General features: G+C 38.0%; 1 protein-coding gene across 2 annotated transcripts in view; it reads right to left on the bottom strand.

The window, feature by feature from the left end:
* Positions 1-1,964: 1,964 nt before the first annotated feature.
* The window catches only part of ELAPOR2 (endosome-lysosome associated apoptosis and autophagy regulator family member 2), a 173,955-nt gene continuing 152,919 nt past the window's right edge, over positions 1,965-23,000 (bottom strand). For both annotated transcript variants that reach the window (XM_058725236.1, XM_058725237.1), the window contains 4 exons: positions 21,529-21,655; positions 16,277-16,455; positions 15,167-15,332; positions 1,965-4,731 (listed from right to left, as the gene is read on the bottom strand). In XM_058725236.1, coding sequence (XP_058581219.1) covers positions 4,672-4,731; positions 15,167-15,332; positions 16,277-16,455; positions 21,529-21,655 — 532 coding nt within the window. In that variant the 3' untranslated portion in view covers positions 1,965-4,671. The remainder of the gene's footprint in view (positions 4,732-15,166; positions 15,333-16,276; positions 16,456-21,528; positions 21,656-23,000) is intronic.

Genomic DNA, 23,000 nt, shown 5'->3' with positions numbered 1-23,000 from the left:
ATTTTGTTCAAGGAAACTGGAGGTCTGTTTCTTGAATCATCAATCATTAAAGGGATCCTAAGTGTCTTTTGCAGCCCAGTAAATCTTAAAGTAGGATTTGGTAAATGTGTGTGGATAGAGGTGTGTGCTGCGAGGACACATACAAATGGACCAGGGGACCCTGTCCACGCTAGGGCTCAAGAATCTACGCTGAAGCTACTTTTGTACATCAAAAGCCCCTACTTGGAGATACTGTGGTTACTTTAAATGGGTCCGTATATAAGACTGAATATTATCTCCAAAACCAGTTACCTTAGCAAAAGCGTTACATCGACGCTGAGAAAAGGCTTTTAAATCAATCTTGCTGGTTGAATCTGAACCAACTCATGTGCTTTAGTTTTATCATTTGCTTATCGATATCCACAACTGAGTTCCAAAACTACAAGAGTAACTGAGAAGAGTAACTGGCTTTGCCTTTGCGCAGGCAATTAAATCATCAAGGGAGGTCATTGGGTTATTTTCTTTCTGAGTCTCTAAAGACTTGACAAACTCTTGAGGTGGTAAGCTCCTAAAGAGCAAAAACTCTGCATGCAGATTCTTCTGAATAATGTTGCTTATGGGTTGCTGCAATTAAAACCAGTGGTTAGGGACGCCTGGGTGGCTCGGTCGGTTAAGCGTCCGACTTCGGCTCAGGTCATGATCTCACGGTCCGTGGGTTCGAGCCCCGCGTTGGCCTCTGTGCTGACAGCTCAGAGCCTGGAGCCTGTTTCAGATTCTGTGTCTCCCTCTCTCTGTGACCCTCCCCCGTTCATGCTCTGTCTCTCTCTGTCTCAAAAATAAATAAACGTTAAAAAAAAATTAAAAAAAAAAAAACAAAACAAACAAACAAAAAAAAAAAAAACAGTGGTTAGCCAACCATAGCTCAGAGACCAAATCCTAGTCCGGCACCTGTTTTTGTAAGATCTGTGAGCCAAGAACGTTTCTAGGTTTTTACATAATTGAGACAAGAATCAAGAATGTGTCATGACAAGTGAAATATAAATGACACTCAAATTTCTACGTACATAAAGTTTTATTGGAATGCAGCCACACCCATTTGTTGGCATATGGTCTGTGGCTGCTTTCACGCCATAGCAGCAGAGCTGAGGAGCTGCAACAGAGACCACATGTCCTGCAAGGCTGAAAATATTTACTATCTGATTCTTTACAGCAAAATTTGCTGGTCTCTGATCCAGACAATTGCATTAGTAATATCAATTGTAATGGTAGTATCAGTATCAACTGCAATAGTGTTATCAATTTTCAATTATTTGTCCCCGTATCCAAGTTTTTACTTCCTTCATTTATGATCCTAAAATGAACTCATCTTAAAATGTTAAACTAAAAGAAATAAAATCCAGCAAGAATGTCATCTCTGGCCAGTTACTGGGAGGATGAAGTCCATTTTAGCACTCAACAAATGCATCAAGTATTGAGATTTTTTTTTTTCTAGTTTACTCCCCTTGGGATCTTTCCTTTAGGACAACCTTAATTTAGGATTTGGTCTTAGAAATCTGAGATAGTATTCATGGTTATGACAAACTAGATGTGAGGGTATTTTAACTTCTCTAAAGAAGATCTATTCTACCTAACTTCTGTATAAAAAAAGATAAATGTGAGCAATACACTGACTTTAAACTTACCAGCTGCAGTCATCTTCCCACCCCAACTTCCAGGAAATTCAATTTCATGGGATGAGAGAAATGATCTGCACATTAGCTTCCCATTAGGAATGACCAGGAAGCACAGGAGGTAGTTCTATTTAGAGATGTCCAATGACAGATGCCCCAGAGGGTCTTGAAGAATCACAGTCAATCATGACCCTCCACCTACAAACCTGGAGACTCCACTTAATAAATGACTGGACCCAAGCAATTCTTCCAGATAAGCATTTAAACCATATTTTCTCCTTGGGAAGAAAATAACCACAAAAGTCTACACAAAAATACTATGAAACATTTTTAATCCTGCAAAGGACTTGATTACTACCAACCAAAAAGGAGAAAAGTCAACAAGCATAAAATTCAGTCTTTTAAATCAAGTGGACATGTATCAAATTGCTCAACAGTGTTAAATGGCATGATGTAATTTATCCATAGAAGACATGGTCTCATCCAGCAGAAAACTGATTTAAATATGTTTTGACAGAGTGCTAAGAGATATTACAGGCAACCGTAGACTTAACGAAGTATTTAAGGCTTCAAAACCTGGGCCTCTTAGAAAAATAACCTACAACTTCTTCTTCTACCATTTATGAGGGGAAAGAAACAACAAATGTCTATTAAAAGTCACAGAAACATGATTAATTTGTTTATGCCTTTCAACATTCCACTGTGTTCTGCAAAGGCAAGACATAAAACTCCAGTAAATTTTATAGCTAAGATTGGTCTGAATATTTTCCTCGTGATACTCTTTCTGTCACACTTCTTCAGTGCTTGGAATAAAATGACAAATCACTGGGATCCAAAGGGAAAAGGCAGCTCCTTTCCAAAGATGGGGCGAGCTGACAAAATCTATTTTATACCTAAAATTAGAAATAAAATAAATAAATTCTTCAATACCAACTACATTTTCAGAGAGTTCATTAAAATTTAAGGCATTTTTTGACATGTCAGAGATTTTAGTCCAGTGACAGGAGAAGAAAGAAGCTACCTGGGAGCAAATCCCAATTATCTCTATGGCTTGGTACATACACACGTGGAGCACAGCCTAAGATGGAGAGAGGTGACAGGTGACTCTGTGGACCCTCCTGACTCTGTGCAGCCTGTATACATTTGCCGGGGTTCCTCTAAAAGGGGCATCTCAAATGGATTGTCACTCTTCTGTTTAAATTTGGATCAAGTTGGGGAACGTGTTTCATCAGCACGGTTTACCAGGGAAATGTGAGCAAGGCCAAAATAATTTCTTCTAATAATCTCTTATTTAAAAAAATAAGATATAAGAAATTAAACATGGAAAAGGTTTATGCTAAGGGACGCCCTCCCTGAATTTCACAACAATAAAATAATGGCAACCTCATCTCGACTCATGAATCCCGCAGCAAAGATGTACACAAAACAAACATTCATTCAACAATAACAGGATGGTCCAGTGTTTTACCCACCGAATAAGCACCATTATTTATTTTTCTCCCAATTTCCACTAAAATAAAGACATTACCTGCTGAATCAAAAATTACAAATCATACCTCATTCAAAGACTTGGGGCACACAAACACTGCCCCTGTGGCCTGCCTCTAAGGCAATCACCAGTCTTTTTAGAAATCTAGATTAAGATCTACAAAGATTACTGTTTATTGAAAACAAACCGGAGCACCTTAGATCATCAATGATCAATAAACTCCCCTCTTTCCCAGTTTTGAAACAATTAAAGTTTACACAAAATTAGTCAAATCCAATTTCTTCCAAACTTCTCTCAACAGATAACATTCAAGTTGTGCTAATACTAGAAACCCATCCATCAGAGGAAATATCACGATTACCTGGATCACTTCTGAATAAGAACAACACTTATTTCATAACTATTTATGGTATAACCACATTTTTAGTGTGAATACAATTATATGCAATGGTCCAAAATGGAATTCCTGCCTTATTTGCTCAAAATGAAAAATTTCTATGAAAGTCATAATTCTCAATGTGTTAACAGAAAAATAACCATATACCTTTGATGATTGATAGACGACAAATATCCCACTGCCATTTTCTGTGAACCGTGAAATTATCCCAATACCTCTTCACAGTTATCTGTACTTATACAAAAGCCATCCCGCTTTCTTCTTCATGACTTTGCAAGTGATTTTATAAACAAGCTTTCTCACTCATTTAAAATTATACTTCAAACATTACATAAATGGTTTTAAGCCATTTGATTTCTATGATCGTGTCAGCTTGCTTGTTTTCATGGGAAGTCTGGCTTCTCTTGGCCTTTTTTTTTATTTTTTCATATTCCTTCAACACCTTCATTCAAGCCCTTCTTACCAGTTCCAACAAGGATGAAATTTCAAAGGCAAATAGAAGTGTAGAAAACCCGAACACGTGTTTACATGTTTACTCTTCCTAAAAAGTTACTTACTCAGGCTTCTGAAATCAAGAAAGACCCTACGAAAAAATGAAAAACTTACTGTCTTTCTTTGTTCATGAGTTTTTAATAGAAAAGATGTTTTAAGGTATGTCAGGAAAATAAATAATGGGAAAAAAAAACTCTACCTTAAAATTTTTTCAAATCTTCCCCAAAGAAAAGACATAAATGGGATCACAATGCATACGCTCAAATCTGCCCTCCAAAGCATACTTTTTATGTAGAAGTTATAAAGAATAAAAGTTACCCATTAATTATATGGCATGCATCAGCAGTGCACTGGTGGGCTTAACCTTGGTTTCCAGTTATGTCTATTTACAGATAAATCTCTTCCTGAGTGGAGCTTCATCTTCAGTTGAGACCCAAACCATTTGCTTTCCTATTTTTGGCAAGATACTTGACCATGTGATAAGGCAATCAAACATTTCAACCTCCTTCCCTTTTCAGCGGCATGGCCCTCCTCTGTGAGATCACCAATGTGCCGGATATGAGGACAGGATCTAAACTATGGTCCTCTGAAACTAGAGATCAGCTTTCTTTGTTCCTTAGTCTGAAGGCTATGGCACTGTCTTTTCATATATTTGGGGATCTTGAGGATTTCAGTTGAACAGATTCAAAATGGTCTTCTTTTTCCTATGAAGAAAAAAACCAAAATCAACTCAAATTCCAGTAAGATTTTAGGATCTTATGGGTCCAGAAGGAAAGTTCTGGATATCATTTCAATCTATATACCTGCCAGTTGTAATTAGGATTTTACAGGAAACAAATAGCATGCCTACCCTAAAGGATGCTTTTGATGTCCAGGAGATAAGACAGACAGGCCAAAATAGAAGCAAACACATTACTGCAATAGATACAAAAAGATGTAGCTGTGTTTTTTGTGAAGAAACCACTGAGACCCTTCCCAAAGGGATATCTGACCTCTGTGCCAAAATAGATGACCCTGACATGTGAATTTTTTACAAAAGAGAACTAACATAAACTATGTATTCTCAAGATAATATAGGATAAATAGAAGAAGAAGGACAGCAGAAATAAATGAGGACAGCACCAGTAAGACATAAGATCGTTTGGGTTCATTGATATGTTTTAGGAAAATCTTTTGGGCATATACTTACTAAAGATATTAAAAACAAGTCATCAGGTAATGTCAATAGTTTACTCAAATCCATCATTGCTGGCTTGTGTTATGTATTACATTCAAACTGTAGCCTATTAAAATAAGTAATCCTTGGGGCACCTGCGTGGCTCAGCTGGTTGAGTGCTTGACTCTTGATTTCTGCTCAGGTCATGATCTCACACTTCATGAGTTTGAGCCCTGAGTTGGGCTCTGCACTGATAGTACAGAGCCTGCTTTGGATTCTCTCTCTCAAAATAAATAAACTTAAACAAATTTTTAAGTGAATCTTTAATGGGGAAAAAGAGAATTAAGAGAAGAGATTTCTCCCAATGTCTCATTGTTCACGTTAGAAAAAAACTTTCTGAATTCTACTGGAATGCAATGGGGTGACTATGCTTTCAAAGAGAATAGAGATGAAGGAAACTAGCATTATTTTTAAAGTAAAGGAAATAGGAGGCATACCAGTCCTAGGTGCAAACAGATGTGTGTCTGAAGTAGAGAAGTCAAATGAGACAATAAAAGTGAGTAGACACTGGGTGCCTTCCAGAAAGAATAAGGCTGCTTTTGTGCTTTCTCTCATTTGAGTGAAGTCCAAGACTTCAGACAAGCTTTAGGGCTAGAGGGAAAGGATTATAGGAAAAATGTCACCACATGAACACCAACCTATCACTTATCCCTGCCCATGCTGAGATGACATGGCCCTGGGAGGGCAGGATGCACATCTCCTCAGTGCTCTCTGTGGCCCTGAAGAAGCTTGCCTGAAGCCTCCTGTTGACAGGACTTCATTTTATTGAAATAACCACTGATGATTCAAATGTTTATTAAGCACCAATGCACTCCAAGAGCACGACTAGACTTCAGGGATACAAAATGTCTGTCCTCAAGGAGCCTACAGTGCATCATGGGAAAGACCTTTAGGGTGTCAGCAATAAACTTAAAAGGAAATCCAAGATATTTATGGCCTTTCCTGGAGACAATTTGATTCAATATGTTCCTGAGGGGGAAAGAGGCAGAGGCCTGCTGGTGATCCTCAAGGCATCACTTGAAATAAAACACTGAAAACACCTTATAGAATCATGTTAGCTTCATACGGCTTTAGATGCCATGTCCTCTGTGTTCCCATGGGATTTTGCTCCTATTGGTGAGATGGCGGGGTATATGCATCCAAACACATCCGCGTGTGTGTGGAGTCAGCACCACTACCTGAGACTTACGGATGGCAGAATTGCAGATTATTCATTTTTTTTAATTCCCAAAACATGACTCCAGGCCTACCCCATGGTAGGCTGTCAATCAGTGGTTATAAATATGTACTGAAATACTACATTTCAGAAGGAAAAACACTGGACTGGAACTCAGGAGATGGGGTTTTTAATTCCTACCTAACCCTCCCTTGGACAAATAAGGGAAAGTCTCTAGATATCAGTTTATTCATGCATTAAATAAAGATGCCATACACATGATTTTTTTTAAGTTCTGAATTCAAGAATTTACTCAAAAGTCAACTTCCAGAAGCTTCTTCTTACCTCATCACTACCCATTTTACTGCATTCCCTTCTCCTGTGTTCTCCACGAGACTCTAACTCAATGCTCTTATCATACTGGATGATCATTCTGTGGGTGTGTCTGTGTGTATGTGTAAAATGTGCATGTGTCCTGCACTAATAAACTAGATAGTCTCTGACATATCACCAAAACCGGGCAGAGTGTCTAACAGACAATGCTCCATGAATGATGGTGGAATGAAAAAATAAAAGAAAAAAGTTGAAAAAAATTCCTGAAGATACATTTTTAAAGTTGCTGAGGAAAGTCAAGAAAAGTCAATCTATAGATAAAACCTGACAAGTCCAGTGTATTGGTAGGAAAATACCAAATAAGGTCTGGCCTTTAGGACATGAATAAGAATATATAAGATAAAGCAAATCTTAAATGACATTAAGAGAGTTAAGAAACTTACAACCATTTTTACTCTACAAAGCCAAGCATAAAATAAAAAATGTAAAGTAGGACACACTATTAAGATTTGTCCAATGATATACATAGCAGTTTTATTCAGAGCTAGATACTGGAAATGGCACAAGTATTGATCAATAGGAGAATGGGTAAACAAATTTTGGCATATCCATCTAATAGAATACTACTCCTGGATAAAAATGAATCTATTACTGATAAACAGAGGGTAGATAAATCTCAAAAACATTTTTCTGAGTGAAAGAAAACTTATACAAAATACTACACACCGTGTAATTACAATTATATGAAGTTCTAAAACAGATAAAATGAATTTACAGTTTAAAAAGATTACTACAGTGGTTTCCTCTGGGGGGATAAGGATAGGGATCAATTGCATGCAAAAGGACGTGAGTCAGCTTTCAGTGGTGAAGCTAACATCTTATTTCTTGATAGGATTTGGGGTGACACAGCATATACACTTCTCAAAATTCATCGGATTGCATCCTTGTTATGTGGGCATTTCACTCTATGTAAACACTGTCCCTTAGAAAAAACTGAAAATATTTAATTCTCTCATCAGTTATATGTATCCTGAAGTGTTTAGGCATGAAACGTATTGAATTCTATAGCTTACTTTGAAATTCATCAAAAAAAAAAAAAGATGCATTGATAAATGAAAGAGGGATAGAGATTTAGAAAGATAGGTAATAAATCAGATGTAAAATTTAGGTGGTGGGTATATGACTGTACCACTGTATAATTCTTTCAGTTTTCCCATAACATTTTAAATTTTCATTTAAACAATTTTTAAATTATTCTGTCAATTAGAATTGCTATGCAAAACTGAATTAGGTATACTGAGCCTTCTCAGGGAGAAAGACTTTATCTTCCACTACGTTTCCTGTGATTGTTTTCAGGTACCTTTCAAGATTTCAATTCTCTGGCCATATAACAGCAACAAAGGAGGTCCTGCAATATGGGGAGACACTTAAAAGTTTACTAATACTTGTAATTCCCTCTTTTTCTTTTGCATTCAGCTTAGAGGTCACTCTGTCCTAAAAATCTTGCCTGGCACTAAATGCTTCCTCCATTATAAGACAATGCCCTTACAAATAAGGAATCACAAGATCAAATCAGGCAAGAGAAGTTTAAGTAAACTAATGATGGTGGTAATTCTCCATGGGTCTCCTGTGTTTCTGAATGCTTGGGAGGAATACGTTCAATGTCCGTTACGGTACACAATCTTCGCAAATATGCTTATATTACAAAAAGCCTTGGATGACATAGGTAAAGTCTTCTTCTAGAACAAAAGAATAGTTTGCTTACAGCTCTCATACTGTCCCTCTCTATGGAGCAAATGGCAGACATGCTTCCTGACTGTTATAAAACATTCAGATTCCCCAAGCTAAGGGCTCCTTTTCTATAACATAACCCACTGTGTGTCATCCAGTCTGCTTCACTCTGTAGTAAGTGGGGCTTCAGGAAACAAAGTAAACACTGTTGTTTTGACTACTGCTATTGCTGCAAGTAATAAACTTGTTTTGTCTCTGACCCAGCAGACTCCTGTCTTCAAAATGTCCAAGAAAGAATGGCAGGCTAATTTGTTGGCTAGCAAGTATAGTGCAGTTTCAGAACCTTGATAGTTCTTCACTGTTTTGCTGATGAGGATGGAAAATTGACAGAAAGGTATCTTTCTGGTTGACCAAATTATATGCTCAACAAGGTAATAAAATCGTCGTCCACTTCACTGCCTACAAATGAAAAGGAACTGAGGAAGTAGTTGTAGACGGAGTTCTGGGAAGTGGTTCCAAGACTTCAAGGGTCAGCTGTCTGAATGGTGGCCTAGATGTTAACACTCTTCCCAGAAGGAGGATTTCCTCATCAATCAGGCCATCAGCTGCAGCTGTGTTCCTTGCTAACAAATAATACTAAAATTCATCGTTATAGGAAAAGGTTTCACCCTCTTTCACACAGAGGTTACAGAGATATGTACCTACGATGACCATTAAAGAAAAAAATGGAACCTACTTAAGGGCAGAAACTAGGTGACTTGTTAGAATTTTTGCTGATTCTCTTTGGAGATGATGTGGCAGGAATAAATGATCATTAAGAATGCACCAGCTGGGGCACCTGGGTGGCTCAATCAGTTGAGTGTCTGACTTAGGCTCCGGTCATGATCTCCCAGCTCATGGGTTTGAGCCCCGCGTCGGGCTCTGTGGTGACAGTTTGGAGCCTGGAGCCTACTTCAGATTCTGTGTCTCCTTCTCTGCCCTACCCCCATTCGTGCTCACTCTCTCTCTCTCTCTCTTTCTCAAAACTAAACAAATTTTTTTAAATGATTAAAAAAAAAAAAAAAGAATGCACCAGCTGGGCCATCCTAGGAATAAACATCTCTTGTACTCTACCATGTCAACTTTATCAAAGATGACTATAAAAAGTCTCAGACATTTTGTAATGGGTCTTGACTGCAGTAACAAAGCTTTGGCCTTCTCTGGGAGATTTCCCTGAGACTAATTCCCTCAGGAAAACCCAGTGAGGCTATGACTAGTATTGAGACTCTTCATGCCCCATATTGGGTTTACAATGCAGAAGGTCACTGGAGAATGAGAAACTGACCCAAAGGAATCTTCATAAGTTAGTATGATCAGCCCCACCTGAAAACTTCCCCTATCCTTTATTTTAAAACCAGGCTATAATTTAGATTGATGAAAATGAAGGGGTGCCCTGGATAGCTCAGTTGGTTAAGCGTCCAACTTTAGCTCAGGTCATGATCTCATGGTTCATGGGTTCGAGCTCCACATCAAGCTCTCTGCTGTCAGCTCAGATCCTGGAGCCTGCTTCAGATTCTGTGTCCCCCTCTCTCTGCCCTTCCCTGCTTGTGCTCTCTCTCAAAAATAAATAGATAAACATTAAAAAATGTTTTTAAAAGGCTCCAATATGTGAGTCAAGCCTAAATCAACAAAAGGACATAATACCCTCAGCCTCAGACAGAAATCAATTTTGCTAAGGAGTCGCAAAGCTGAAACAGATGACGTTAGGAATGATAACCTTGCCATTCAACATAGGATTTCACATGGACCAAAATACTGGAAGTTTGGTTGAGCAACTGCTGTGCTGCTTAAAAACAAAAGCAAACGCATGCCTTGTTTGCTGTCACAGAAACTGCCTTTGTCTCTGCACCCTTAATTCCATCCTCCTCATCTACCTTGACTTTAGCTGCTTTAAAGAGAAAGAGGATTAGTTTTCCTGTCACGGAGAGGGAAAGAAGGCTACACACAACCATCTGAGTATGCTAGGGAGTTCTGAGGAGGGAAGGGATTCAAACATTTATCACTCTTTGTTGCAGCCACCAAAGTCACCATTCTACCAGAACCTGTGATAGGAGAGGGACATGCAAATTCAATGAGTGGGGTTTAAGCAAGGCTCTCAGCAGGGAAGGTAAGATAATGTGACCTTGTGTGAAGGGCTCTACAGGCCTACTCAAGATGTTGCTGCTTCTACCTCTGAAAAAGTGGGAGGTGAATATGCTTATACATCCTCATCTCCTAAGTACCAGAGGAGATTCCCCTGGTCAAGAGCAGTCCCATGCAGAGAAGAGCTAGCAGAATATACCAAGGGTTCCTAATTCCTCTGCCATTTGCAACAAGTGCCTGTGTCATGACTACACAGAAGTTTCACCACCTTCTGATGCCCAAAGTTGTCACAACCCAAATGATGCACTGTTGGCGTCAAGTTAAAAGTCCCAGTCTCAATAGCCCTGCCTGTGCTATCAGACTTCCGCCAACAAAGATGGTTGATAAACCCCAACAAAATTCAGGAACCTGCTGATTGACTAAAGGTTCTGGAGACTATGTGACTAGATTTGCAATCTGGCCAGCCATGGAAAAGCAGTCCAGCACCTTACCAGACTCTTTGCTATTGGAGACAATATGGCTTCACTTGAATATGCTCCCTGCTGTCTTCTATCAGCTAACCTACAAAGTAGTATCTTTTGAGGCAGGCCCAAACTAACAGGCTATGTTAAGAACTGTCCAGTAAGTTGAATCATGCTCTCCACCTTCGTGGCCTCACAACCCTAATGACCGGTTTGTGTTACAATTCTCAGTCATTAATGTTGCTGCCAATTAGAGACTCCAGCAATGGTAAAGAGCCTTCTCCCAGAAGCATCTTTTGGGATTTTAGATTCATCACCTTGATATGGCTACCAGGTGTAGTCCTTTCGAAAAGCAACTATTTGCTTATTACTGAGTTCTTGACAAAACTTAAAGCCACTGCCATGCGCAGCTTGTGATGCCATAGCCTGACAGTCCCGTTCATGGTGGGTCAGCAAGGTGGAAAGGGCATAATAAGCCTCACTTGTCAAATATAAATGATGTATTTATATTCTAGACAGAAAGAATACCAATCACTTCACTGACTATACAGCTTATCAAGACCTCCTACCACAATCCACATGGACAAGGGTAGAGGACATACTGGGTCTCCATCATAAGTTTTTTTTTAATGCCTTTGTCCCTCTTGCACTTGAATGTTCTGGAGCATAGGTCTGGGTGCCAATAATGGGATAAGTAGAAATAAGGTGAAGTTTTAGCTGAAATGGGAAAAACTGATTTTGTGGCAGTGGAAGAAGATTAACAATGTAGTCTGATAATGAGGTGCCTGAGAAGGAGATACTTTAGACCCTGAGAGGTATGAACGATGGAAGGATGTTAATGATCATTTGTTTTTCAGAGCCACTCTGTCACCTTTTATAAAGGACAATGCCTTAGTGTTCCTCTCTCAAACCTAGGAGTCTCAAAGACTCCTAGGTCTACCATGCCCATCAGATGCTCTAACCGTAATTCCTCTTCAACTTACTGAGAAGTCGATCCGAAGTAGCACAGGGAATGGCCCCGGCTTCTGCCGCCAAAACATCAACACTACCGTCCTATTGCCATTGCTCAGTCATTCCTTGGAGTGAAGAAGTACCACCTAGTTTGCAGCACGGGCAAACAGGAAAAGTTGGAATGACTGCCCTCAAGCAGTCTCCTCAAAGAATGAAGAGACAGAATTACTTGAAGTGAATGGGGAACCTTAAGGTTTACTAGCCAGCAAAGAGCTTGCAGGCACCATCAGTCTGAGTTGCTTAACTAATATAAGGTCCTATTTGGTATCTCCAACAACTGTAAACACTATTTTCTTTCCAAAGGCACTATATGTACCTTCAGGACTGTACTTCTCGTGCAGAATCCAGGTATTAATTTCTCTCCTAAAAACATGGTGGCTTGAGTTGTACCCTAGGAATGCTTCTAAGTGGTCATAATTCAATTATTTGTGGAAATAGCCCCAATATATCATTAACCCTTAAACAATTCCAAGGATTTTCAAAATGAGACTACTGTTGGTTATTTAGAGGTATCTGAAGGGATAACTGATGTTACTCACCTTCACCCTTAAAGGCAGGTATTCAATTAGAAAAGGTGGTATGAAATTTGTCTCTGACTTCAGTTGAAATAATGAATGACACTACCTCAACCTCTGATGACATTCATGTCAACATCAACTCACTATTCAAACACTATTATGGATGACATAATTGACCTAAATGTCACCCTTCAGGGCCAAGACAAAGTCTGTGAGGTCCCTCATACATTCTGTGGTGTCTGGATTGTCATCATCCTAGATCAAAAAGATAGTAACCACTTGGTTGAATATACTACTCACCAAGTTCCTCTGCCATGGTCATGTAGACAAAAGTGGGAGCTTTATTGGATCCTGCAAATTTTTGAAAACGTCTGTGACTCTCTTCCACATGAATCTTATGGAAGAAAGATCCCGGTGCCAATGGAAAGAACGCAGGCTGAGCAGAAAGGTCAATAGAGGGACTTAAAGAGAAAGCTGCCTGGCTTTCTAAGGTAGACCCTCATGGTTTATGCGATTTAATCAGCTAGTTGGATCTGGGACCCTGGGTGTATGTTTGAAGCTAACAATGAAGGTTCATCTCATCTTGCTGTCTGGTGTCCTAACAGTAGTAGCTTTATTTAAATGCTATATGCAGTAAAGTGACCAGATTGAAACCCAGCCTTGGTCAATCAGATTAAAAAGAGTGGTGGATACAGTGCTATACTAATGGGAAAACTGATCAGGAGCCAAGATGGTATAGAAATGAGGTTTGAAGGAGCACCTGGGGGGCTGTCGATGAAGCATCTGACTTTGGCTAAGGACATGATTTCACAGTTAGTGAGTTTGAGCCCAGTGTCGGGCTCTGCTGACAGCTCAGAGCTTGGAGCCTGCTTCAGATTCTGTGTCTCCATCTCTCTCTGCCCCTCCCCCACTCATGCTTGCTCTCTGTCTGTGTGTCTCTCTTTCAAAAATAAATAAACATTATAAAAATTTTAAAGGAAAAGAAATGAGGTTTGGATATTTTGGGGAGACAATTCTCCATGGTTCTTCTGGATTTCTTTACATCTTATGAGCAAGGCAGTGGTTTCTCTTTATTCAAGATTATCTCTTTAAGGATCTTGGTATAGAAAGCAACCTTGGAAGTTAAAGATACTATATTTTTCCGGAGCAGATGTCAGGAAATCTTGTCTCCCTCTGGATCAATGAACACACATACTACCTGTCTAGAATAATAACAATAATAACTCTCTTTGGAGCAAAGAATAGGCATGCTAACTGCACATTCTAAAATAGCCAAGTAGCCAAAGCTTAGACTTGCTTTGCTGTAATGCAAGCCATTGAGTGTGCAAGGGACATTTGTTCCTGTTCACATAGCCCTGAGAAAAGTAGGATTTGGGGAACTGGTATAAATTCTGACACCCTGGCTAATGCTTCTGCTGTGAGTGCTGAGCAGTCCTTTGTCTCTGACCAGGAGCTTCATGTCTTCCAAACTGGCCAAGAAACAGTGGCAGGCTTATTTGATTTTTTTTGCAAGCAGGGCAACATCTCATCTCTTAATACTAACTGTTCATTTGTTATTCCATAGCAATAGCATCCTTCTTAAGGTACCACATTAAAAAAAAAAAAAAGTTAATCATTAGCAGAAAGTAAATATGGCTCATTCATTTTATTTTTAAATGATACCTTGTAATATATTTACATACTTAAATGAGAGTAAAAGGAAATAGTTATTAAAACATTCTCAATAAATGTAATCTTTTGTCACTTGTCCTTCCTGCTGAAAATTATTTGAAACACATTTTCTTTCCTCTATTTCATTCTATCTTTAATGCTGAGGGGGTAAACTGCTAACTTCTCATATTTTAGGTCAATGGTAAAGAATGTCAATAAAATGTGTTTACAAGCAACATTTAAGGCTTAATAATGTTAATCTGTTTGGACACAGTAATCATTTCAAACCTGACAAATGTGATGGCATCTGATAAGGTACCTTTAATACCTCAACAGTTTATATAACTTTGGCCTTTTCAATGTGAAAACACCTTGTGACCAAATTAAAAAAAAAAAAAAGTAAGATCTTTAATTAACCTAAGACTTTTAAAATTAGAAAAGAATACATTATCTTTGTGAAAATCCAAAAAGTACAAAAATACACCATTTCAAAACTTAAAGATTCCAATTAGTTTAAGACTCCCAAAAGCAGCCACTGTTAATGGTTTGATAGGTGAAGACTAACTTAAATGAATATTTAATTACTGTGATCGTCTATGTGTTGTTTTACTTTACTTATCTTGGACCTATTAGCAGATATGTCAATCTTCACAGCTGCACAGTTGTATAGTATTCCATTACTTTGTATATGGAAATTCCTTATCTACTCCTTATTCATGGTGTGTAAGTTTGTTTCTGCTTTGTTAACCAGAAAAAAAACAATGCTGCAGTGAATATTCTTATGTTTGTATCCTGTTGTACTTCTAGTGGTATTTCTGTTGGATAACCAACCATGGAGAAAGAGCCAGACCAAATGACAGGGTTGTATGAATGCTACTACTAGGTTAATAAGCCCCTCATCAATAAATGCACAGTCATACCAGCTTACAATTCTGCTCTCACCTTTGTTGCCAAGGATTTGAGTTTTCCCAGTAGTGACTGTTTATTGGAATATACAACTTCTTCCTCATTATCTTCTCCTTCCATGATAGCACAACTGTCTGCAGCTGGGAGTTCACACTCCTTTGAGTTAGTTGTCATCACTAACTTGGAATATTTGTACTCCAGTCTAAGTAGTGATAAATAAAGTGGCTGATTAATATAAATTAATACTCATTTTAGGTGGTCATAAACCAGCTCATTAAATGCTCTTGTAGTATAGTTGCTCTATTGCTAACAAATTTCCCTTGCCTATAGCTAAAGCACTATGTGTTCTCATTTACCTACCATCCATGCACAAATCTTTTCCAGGATTTCAGAGAATAATGAGAATAATGGCAGTACAGTTAAAGTTATCAATTAACTCACATTGATTAAACTGTCCAATTATGAAGAACTTTTGAAAAACAGAGAGAAACCTTGACATCTGAATGCATTTTCTTAATGTATAAATATTTGGAAGCTAACTCACTATATAATTTTCCAAAGTTTAGTTCTTACGAATGAAAATACCATAGGTAAGTGATTTGGTCTTTATTGTTTCTCTATACAACTCATTCCTTTCTATTTACTACCTTATAACAGATCAATATACATTCAGAAAATAGACTCAATATTCAACTCTAGATTCTTGGAGTACTGGAGTAAACAGAGGTCATATCTGCCTATAAACTCGGTCTATTTCTTTGCAAGTATCTTTCCACAAGAAACTGAAAAAGAAAACAGTGGAGCAAGAAGACACAATGTTGTCATGAAAAGAAAAATAGAGGCAGAGAGAGACAACTTGACTTCTGATCTCAGCTCTGCTCCCATCTACCTGAGCAAACAAGAGCCTCCATTGCTCTCTGTTTTATACAGATAGGTCTAATTCAATAACCTCTAACATTCTATAATCTATTACCAGAATAATAATCATTTCCATTTCTTTTCTTAAAGGCCTTTCCTGTAACTCCTTCACTAGGAGAAAGTTCTTATCTCTCTGAAAGAAACTACTGGATGTAACCATAATTAGGTCTACATTTTTCACAAGAAATCCTTCAGTTCTTACATGGTCACTCCAATGAGGTTACTTACTTCCGATTCTTTTTCCAGAAGTAGCAAGTTAGGGCCACCAGCAAAACCGCAGTGAAAGCTCCCACACCTGCTCCCACTTTCAGCCAAAAGTCAACGGTTTCACAGGTTGAAACCTTTTTCTCAGGCAAAGAAATCCCTTTAATGCACCATTTAGGTTCATTCCATACATACAAGGTTTCCTTTAAAAACACACATAGACAGATGACATGTGAAATGAGATTCAGAAGGAGAAGGGTTCTGCTCTTTATTCATAGTAAGCATAGAGGATCATTCAGCACTCAGCTAGTAGAAGCTTCAGAAAGAGAAAAAAGACAGGGAATGAATAAGAAAATAATGAACAAAAATACAACAAAACCAAATAAAAACATGGGTCACCAGATCAGAAGGCTGGGTACATGTTGAGGAGGTTGAATAAAAATGACTCTATTTGGACACAGTATTTGTGCTTTTTTCCTCAAACTTCTTATGATCCCTGACTTCTGAGTCATCTTTTTAAATGACAACTTAGGTTGTCTAATACAGGTAACTGGAACGGGTTTCATCCACCTATGATGTTAGTCCAGTTCCTCCAATAAGCATCTCCCCTGAGAAAAAGAGCAAATTCAGGACCCAGGACATGTAGGCGCACCAGGACTGGCAGGCTTTGGTGACTGGTGTTGGGGGAGTCACACAGACTACACCTTTCTTTCCCATGCATTATTCTGGTTCACCTCCCACAGTAGGTCCTTATTCTTATCCTCCCAAAGTAGAGGACTCAGTGTTGTTAGGGCAATGTTTTTCAAACTGCAACTTGCAACTGACTAGTGAATAACAAAATCAATATACTGAATAGCAATCAGGAATTTCTTTATGAATAGATCAAATAACACTAACCAGAGCCAAAATTAGAATACAGTGCATGCTTCCTTTTATACTTCAACGAATACAATGACCAGCAGCAACTTGCATGATGATTATATTCATTGACATTAAATGACATAGAACACTCAATTTTTTGACCATTGTGTCTGACTAAATATTCTGGTATTTGATGGTCACTTGAACAACACCCTAACAGAAGGATAACACCATGATGTGTAATTTTATTGTACATGCACGCAGGTTTCTGCAATGACACAAAGAACAGGAGAACCATATTTACTTTAAGGAAAAGTTTCAACCAAGTTCTGGATAAAAATTCTCAGCATGTTTTTTAGAAAGGACATTAGTAATTGAAATTTTTTTTTACTGCATGACAACTGTAACATTTTCATTAAATTTAATGTAAATAAACTACATTTCAAAGGGGTCACATTATTTTTATAAGAATGATGAGGTGAGAAATGAGGGGCATGTTCAATCAAATTCAAATGCTGCATCTCTAAGTGTAAATAATGACAATAAAAAGAAAGCTGTTAACTCTGGTCAGCCAATGATGACTTCATTGGAAATACATTCTAACAAAAATTTTTGCCAGTGAAAATGCTAAAGCTCTAATGTCTAATGATAGTCTTATAGCCGAAATGTTAAAATTTCAAATTAAAAAGATCTTTGTAAGCCCAGAATACTTAACTTTTCAATAAACTCCTCAAATTGTTAAAGAAAAAAAAAAAAAAAGATCAAGCTACTGGCACAACTCCTCAGTCATCTGTAACTATTAATTAGAATGCCTTATCCCTTTATTCGGTCACATCATTGGCAGAGGAGAAAATGGCTGACACTGCAGCTGAAAAATTTATTCTTCCAGCATGCTGGGATATTTTGTGAACAGAGTGAGATAAATTTGATGATAAACTTAAAAATATCCCTCTTAGTGATAACACAGTATCTCTTCAAATCTTTACTACTGGATGACATTTGGAAGTAATGCTTACTACATACTGAGAAGCTGGTACAGATTTCTCAGATCCAATCTGATAAGAGCATTTCTTCCCCGAGTTGTGCCACTCTCAGAGTTTACAACAGCTCTAAGTGGGTACTTGCTGCAGTGTGTAAATGTAACTTCATACACATCTGGATTCAATATATTTACAGAATTGGGAACATATGCTCTCCATCAATACAGAGTGAAAAACTGCAAAGGATGGAGCGGGAAATGGGACAGAAACACAGTCCAATTATTAAAAACTGAAATGATACCCACAGCACTATTTTGCAATCACTGTTTTTTTCTATCATAAGGCTGTTGCCACCCAAAGAAATCCACCCTTGCTCATGAACATGCCGTAGTACCTGCCCCCTTACCTGCAGCTTCACTTTCTGGGGGTTCACTTGGGAAGCAGATGACCCTCCTGATAGATCATCAGAAGGTCAATACTAGCCGAACAGTACATCATGATGCCTACGTCATCCACCTCACTTCATCTCATCACCCAGGCATTTTATCATCTCACCTCATCACAAGGAGGGGGAGCTTAGTGCGGTTAAGATATTTTGAAAGAGAGACCACATTCACTTAACCTTTATTACCGCAGATTGTTACCTCTAACTGTGCCTAATTTATAAATTAAACTTAATCATAGGTATGTATGTACGTATGTATAAGGAAAAGCAAGGTATATATATAGTGTTCGGTACCATCCATGGTTTCAGGCATTCACAGGGCGGTTGGGTACATATCCTTCATGGGGGAAGGCGGGACTACCATAACGGAAAACAGGGAAAGCTGTCATTAGTATTATATAAAGCTCACTGAATGGCAGACTTTTTAAAATATTTTATTCAGAGACTGGCAGTAAATACCCACTTCCTGTGTCATACCCATTTGTTTTACTGTCTCAATGGAATACACTAAGGTGCATGAGCTTAAGTGTGGCATTTATATTTTTCTAACTGAAGCCCAATCTCCTATGGCAAATATTTTCAAACTTGACATCTAAGTCTAACAGAAAGGTGTATTTAACCAATTTTGCAGTTTCTCAAGTTACATTTGAAATTTGGAGAGGGAAATTATATATTTCAATATGATTAACACATGAAAGTGTTCCAAAAGTTTATTTTTAGGACAAAAACAAATATCTAAAAACAATCACCTTGCAACTATGTGTTCATAACATTCTTATAGCATGCTGAACAGAAGTGTTTTTTTTTTTTTTAAATAAGGAAAGTTTGAATGAAATTAGAGAAACTGTTGTAATCTCATGGTCTTAAACTTCTAATCATTACTTTCTGGAAGAGAAATGTTGAATATTAAAGAATATTTAGAAAAGAGGTCATCCGACTTTTCAAAGCCCTGGAGTTGAACTTGGTGGCCAAAGAAGGGAATGCATTTGTTTTTTATTTATTCTTTAAAAAATAAGTGTATCGGGGCCCCTGGTGGCTCAGTCAGTTGAGTGTCCGACTTCGGCTCAGGTCATGATCTCACAGTCTGTGAGTTCGAGCCCTGCGTCGGGCTCTGTGCTGACAGCTCAGAGCCTGGAGCCTGCTTCAGATTCTGTGTCTCCCTCTCTCTCTGCCCCTTCCCTGCTCATGCTCTGTGTCTCTCTGACACAAAAATAAATAAAAACGTTAAAAAAATTTTTTTAAATAAGTGTATCAATTTTTGACAAATGGTAAAAAAGAATTTCCACTGTGAGACATAAAAAGTCTATTATCATTATTATGAGGACTACAAAGAAACCATTTTTTTTTTGTAAGCTAAGAATTTTCATCCTTGACCCACTTAAAATGTTAAAAAGAAACTGGCTGAACAGTGTACTAGATGCATGAGCAGCATGGTTTCTGTGTGCTCCAAACTGGAATGAGCTATCCAGAGGCAAGCACACTTGATGAATTAAATAAAACATTCCTAATTTTTGTTTTAGTGTTGCCCATTTGGGAACTTTTCCTGTTCTGTATTAAATTATTTGATGAAAACACATTTTATATTAACTTTACGCTTAGACTTTATCATAAAATATGAAAATAGGTACTGTCCCATGAAATTTAATTTCATTTTTAGGCATATTGCTAAGTGTCTGAGTTGGTGTTTGTGTACTACATTTGCTGTACAATGTATTTCTTACTACAGGTTCACTTCCTAAATTAAAGTTAGAAAAATCCCTAGAGGGGAACACTAGTGCTACTGATACTCTGAATGCAGGAGATTAGGTAGAGCATTCTGATTTCTTCCTGCACTCATGCCTCCCGACCAGCCAGTGACACGCTCCTCTACATGTTCCTGGACCACGCAGCGCTCGCTCCTTGATCCCCTTATGCAGTGAGCGCTCCAGCATGCTCCCCACTCCAGGTGACCTGAGCAACAGTCCTAGCCCATCTGCGTTCCAGATTTTCAGAAATCCTATCAGAATCTGATTCTCTGATGCCAATTCCCCAATAAGGTTACCACCCCTAGTAGTGATTTAATATCATTTGTGCATTTTTATTGTTAGTTCAATAGACTTCAGACAGGTTGAAGGGGTAAGTCATCTTGAAGGAAGAAAAGCTTGTGTTTTTCCTATGGCACTACTCAAAGCTAGTGCAGTGAAATAAGCATGCTCAAACACTACTAGCAGAAGCGCAAAATGATACGACCAGATCACGTTAGTAATATGTATCAAGAACCTTAAAAATGTCCATTGCCTTAGATCCAATTAATCTCTTCTTTATGATAAATTCTAAGGAAAGATCAAATTTCCAACTAGGGTGTTCCTTACAGAGTTATTTACAAAAATACGGTTTTCAATTTTTCTCAAATGTCCATCGGGGGTTTTATTAAATCCCAAATTGTCTCTATAATAGAATATTTGTCAATCACTAAAAATCATGTTTTCAAAAAATTTAATGACAAGAGAAATATATTAAATGGAAAAAGGAAATAAAAAATATAGAGTGGAGAATCCCAACTTTATTTTAAAAAAACACATTAGCAAAGATATGATTGCGCAGAAAATACAGAATAGGATCTTGATTTTATTATGTGTGTACATGCTTTATTTACTCTTTAGATATGCTTCTTGTAGTGAATCACTTATATCACCCATGTCTTAATTATACCTATAACTGCATTATATAAATCACATCTTCGTTTGATATTTTTATAAACCAGATAAACACCATAGCCTACAACTCCTTTGCAAGATTTATTTTTCCCAATGCCAGTGCATACCTTCAGGTACCCCCGCATATGGGAGTTTACATACTAAATTTGATTTTAAATGCATATTAATGCAACATTAAGTTAACTATAAGCTTTAGCCATGGTTTTGAACCTGAGTTTCTAGGATCTGAGTGATGCCAGACTTGTCTATTTTTCTTCAATCACATAGCTCTGTGTAGGTAGATATGACACTTACCTGAAATCCTCTCTTACAGGCTCCCTCAATCTCATGGAAGTCATGTTCTGTGCACAGAGGGCAAGCTTCAGCACTCTCCCACAGAAAATAGAATGTACACCCATCACAGGTGCCTGCTGGGCACTTGCTGAAATAAAAAATGAAATGACAGCTCTTATATTCAGCCAAGTCCAATAAACATTGGAGTGCCTACTGCATACCGGAAAGCAATGTGTGGGCGCAAAACCACAACTCCACACCTATTAGGATAGCTACAATCAAAAAGACAGGTAATAACGAGTTGCAAAAATGTTAAGAAATTAGAACCTATATACACTGCTAATGGGACTGTAAAGAGAGACAAGTGCTTTGTAATAAGGTGGCAGTTCTTCAGACCATTACAAACAGTTACCACATGATCCAGTAATTACGCTTCTAGATAAAAATCCAAGAGAAATAAAAACGTTTATCCACACAAAAACCTGTACATGAATGTTCGTAACTGCATTATTCTTAACAGCCCAAAGGTGGAAACAACTCAAATGTCCTTCAGCAGATGAAGAGATAAACAAATGTGATATTACCATTCTATGGGAAATTACTAGGCCATAAAAAGGAATGCAGAAGTAATACATGCCCCAACTTGGATGAACCTCAAAAATATACTAAGTAAAAGAAGCCTATCAAAAGTTATATGTATTTGGGGCACTTGAGTGGCTCAGTAGGTTAAGCGTCCAACTCTTAATTGCGGCTCAGGTCATGATCTCACTGTTCATTAGTTCAAGCCCTTCCTTGAGCCCCACATCAGGTTCTGTGCTGACCATGCGGAGCCTGCTTGAGAGTCTATCTTTTCCTCTCTCTGTCCCTCTCCTGCTTGCTCTGTCTCAAAATAAATAAGCTTTAAAAAAATTCTATATATTAAATGATGCTATTTTTATAGAAGTCCAAAATAAGAAAATCCACAGCAATAGTAAGTTAGTGGTAAGCTTGGAGTATGGAAGGGAGCTAAGGTAAAGAGAAGCAATAGCCAAAGGGTATAGGTCTTTTTAAGGTGATGAAAAAGCTCTAAAAGTGACTATAGTGATGGCTACATATATCTATGAATACACTAATAACCACTGGCTTGCCTGTTTTAAATGGGCAAACTGTATGGCATGGGAATTTTGTCTCTCTAAAGCTACTTTTTTTTAATTTAAAGGAGACAGATATAATGACACAAAAGTTCTGGGAGAACTTCTTGGTGGAAGGCATGCCTAAGACAAGTCTAGAATATCCAATAGGAGTTAGCCAGAAGAGAAAGGAAGAAAGTAAAGGAATGCCTGCCAGAGGGATGAAATGGTAGACGGATTGGAAGGGAATTCCAAGCTGGTCATGATCACAATGGCTTCAAGAGCAGGACAGTGCGTGGGCACAAGGCATACAGGCAAGAACTAGGTGGTGGATGGAGGTGCCATTTCTGTTTGAAGTAATGTGTTTAGGCAAAGGTTTCAGGG

Source organism: Neofelis nebulosa, chromosome 4, assembly GCF_028018385.1.
Source record: "Neofelis nebulosa isolate mNeoNeb1 chromosome 4, mNeoNeb1.pri, whole genome shotgun sequence".
Classification (NCBI taxonomy): domain Eukaryota; kingdom Metazoa; phylum Chordata; class Mammalia; order Carnivora; family Felidae; genus Neofelis; species Neofelis nebulosa.
The sequence above is the reverse complement of the archived record's forward strand: the minus strand, read 5'-3'. Positions and strand labels throughout refer to the sequence as shown.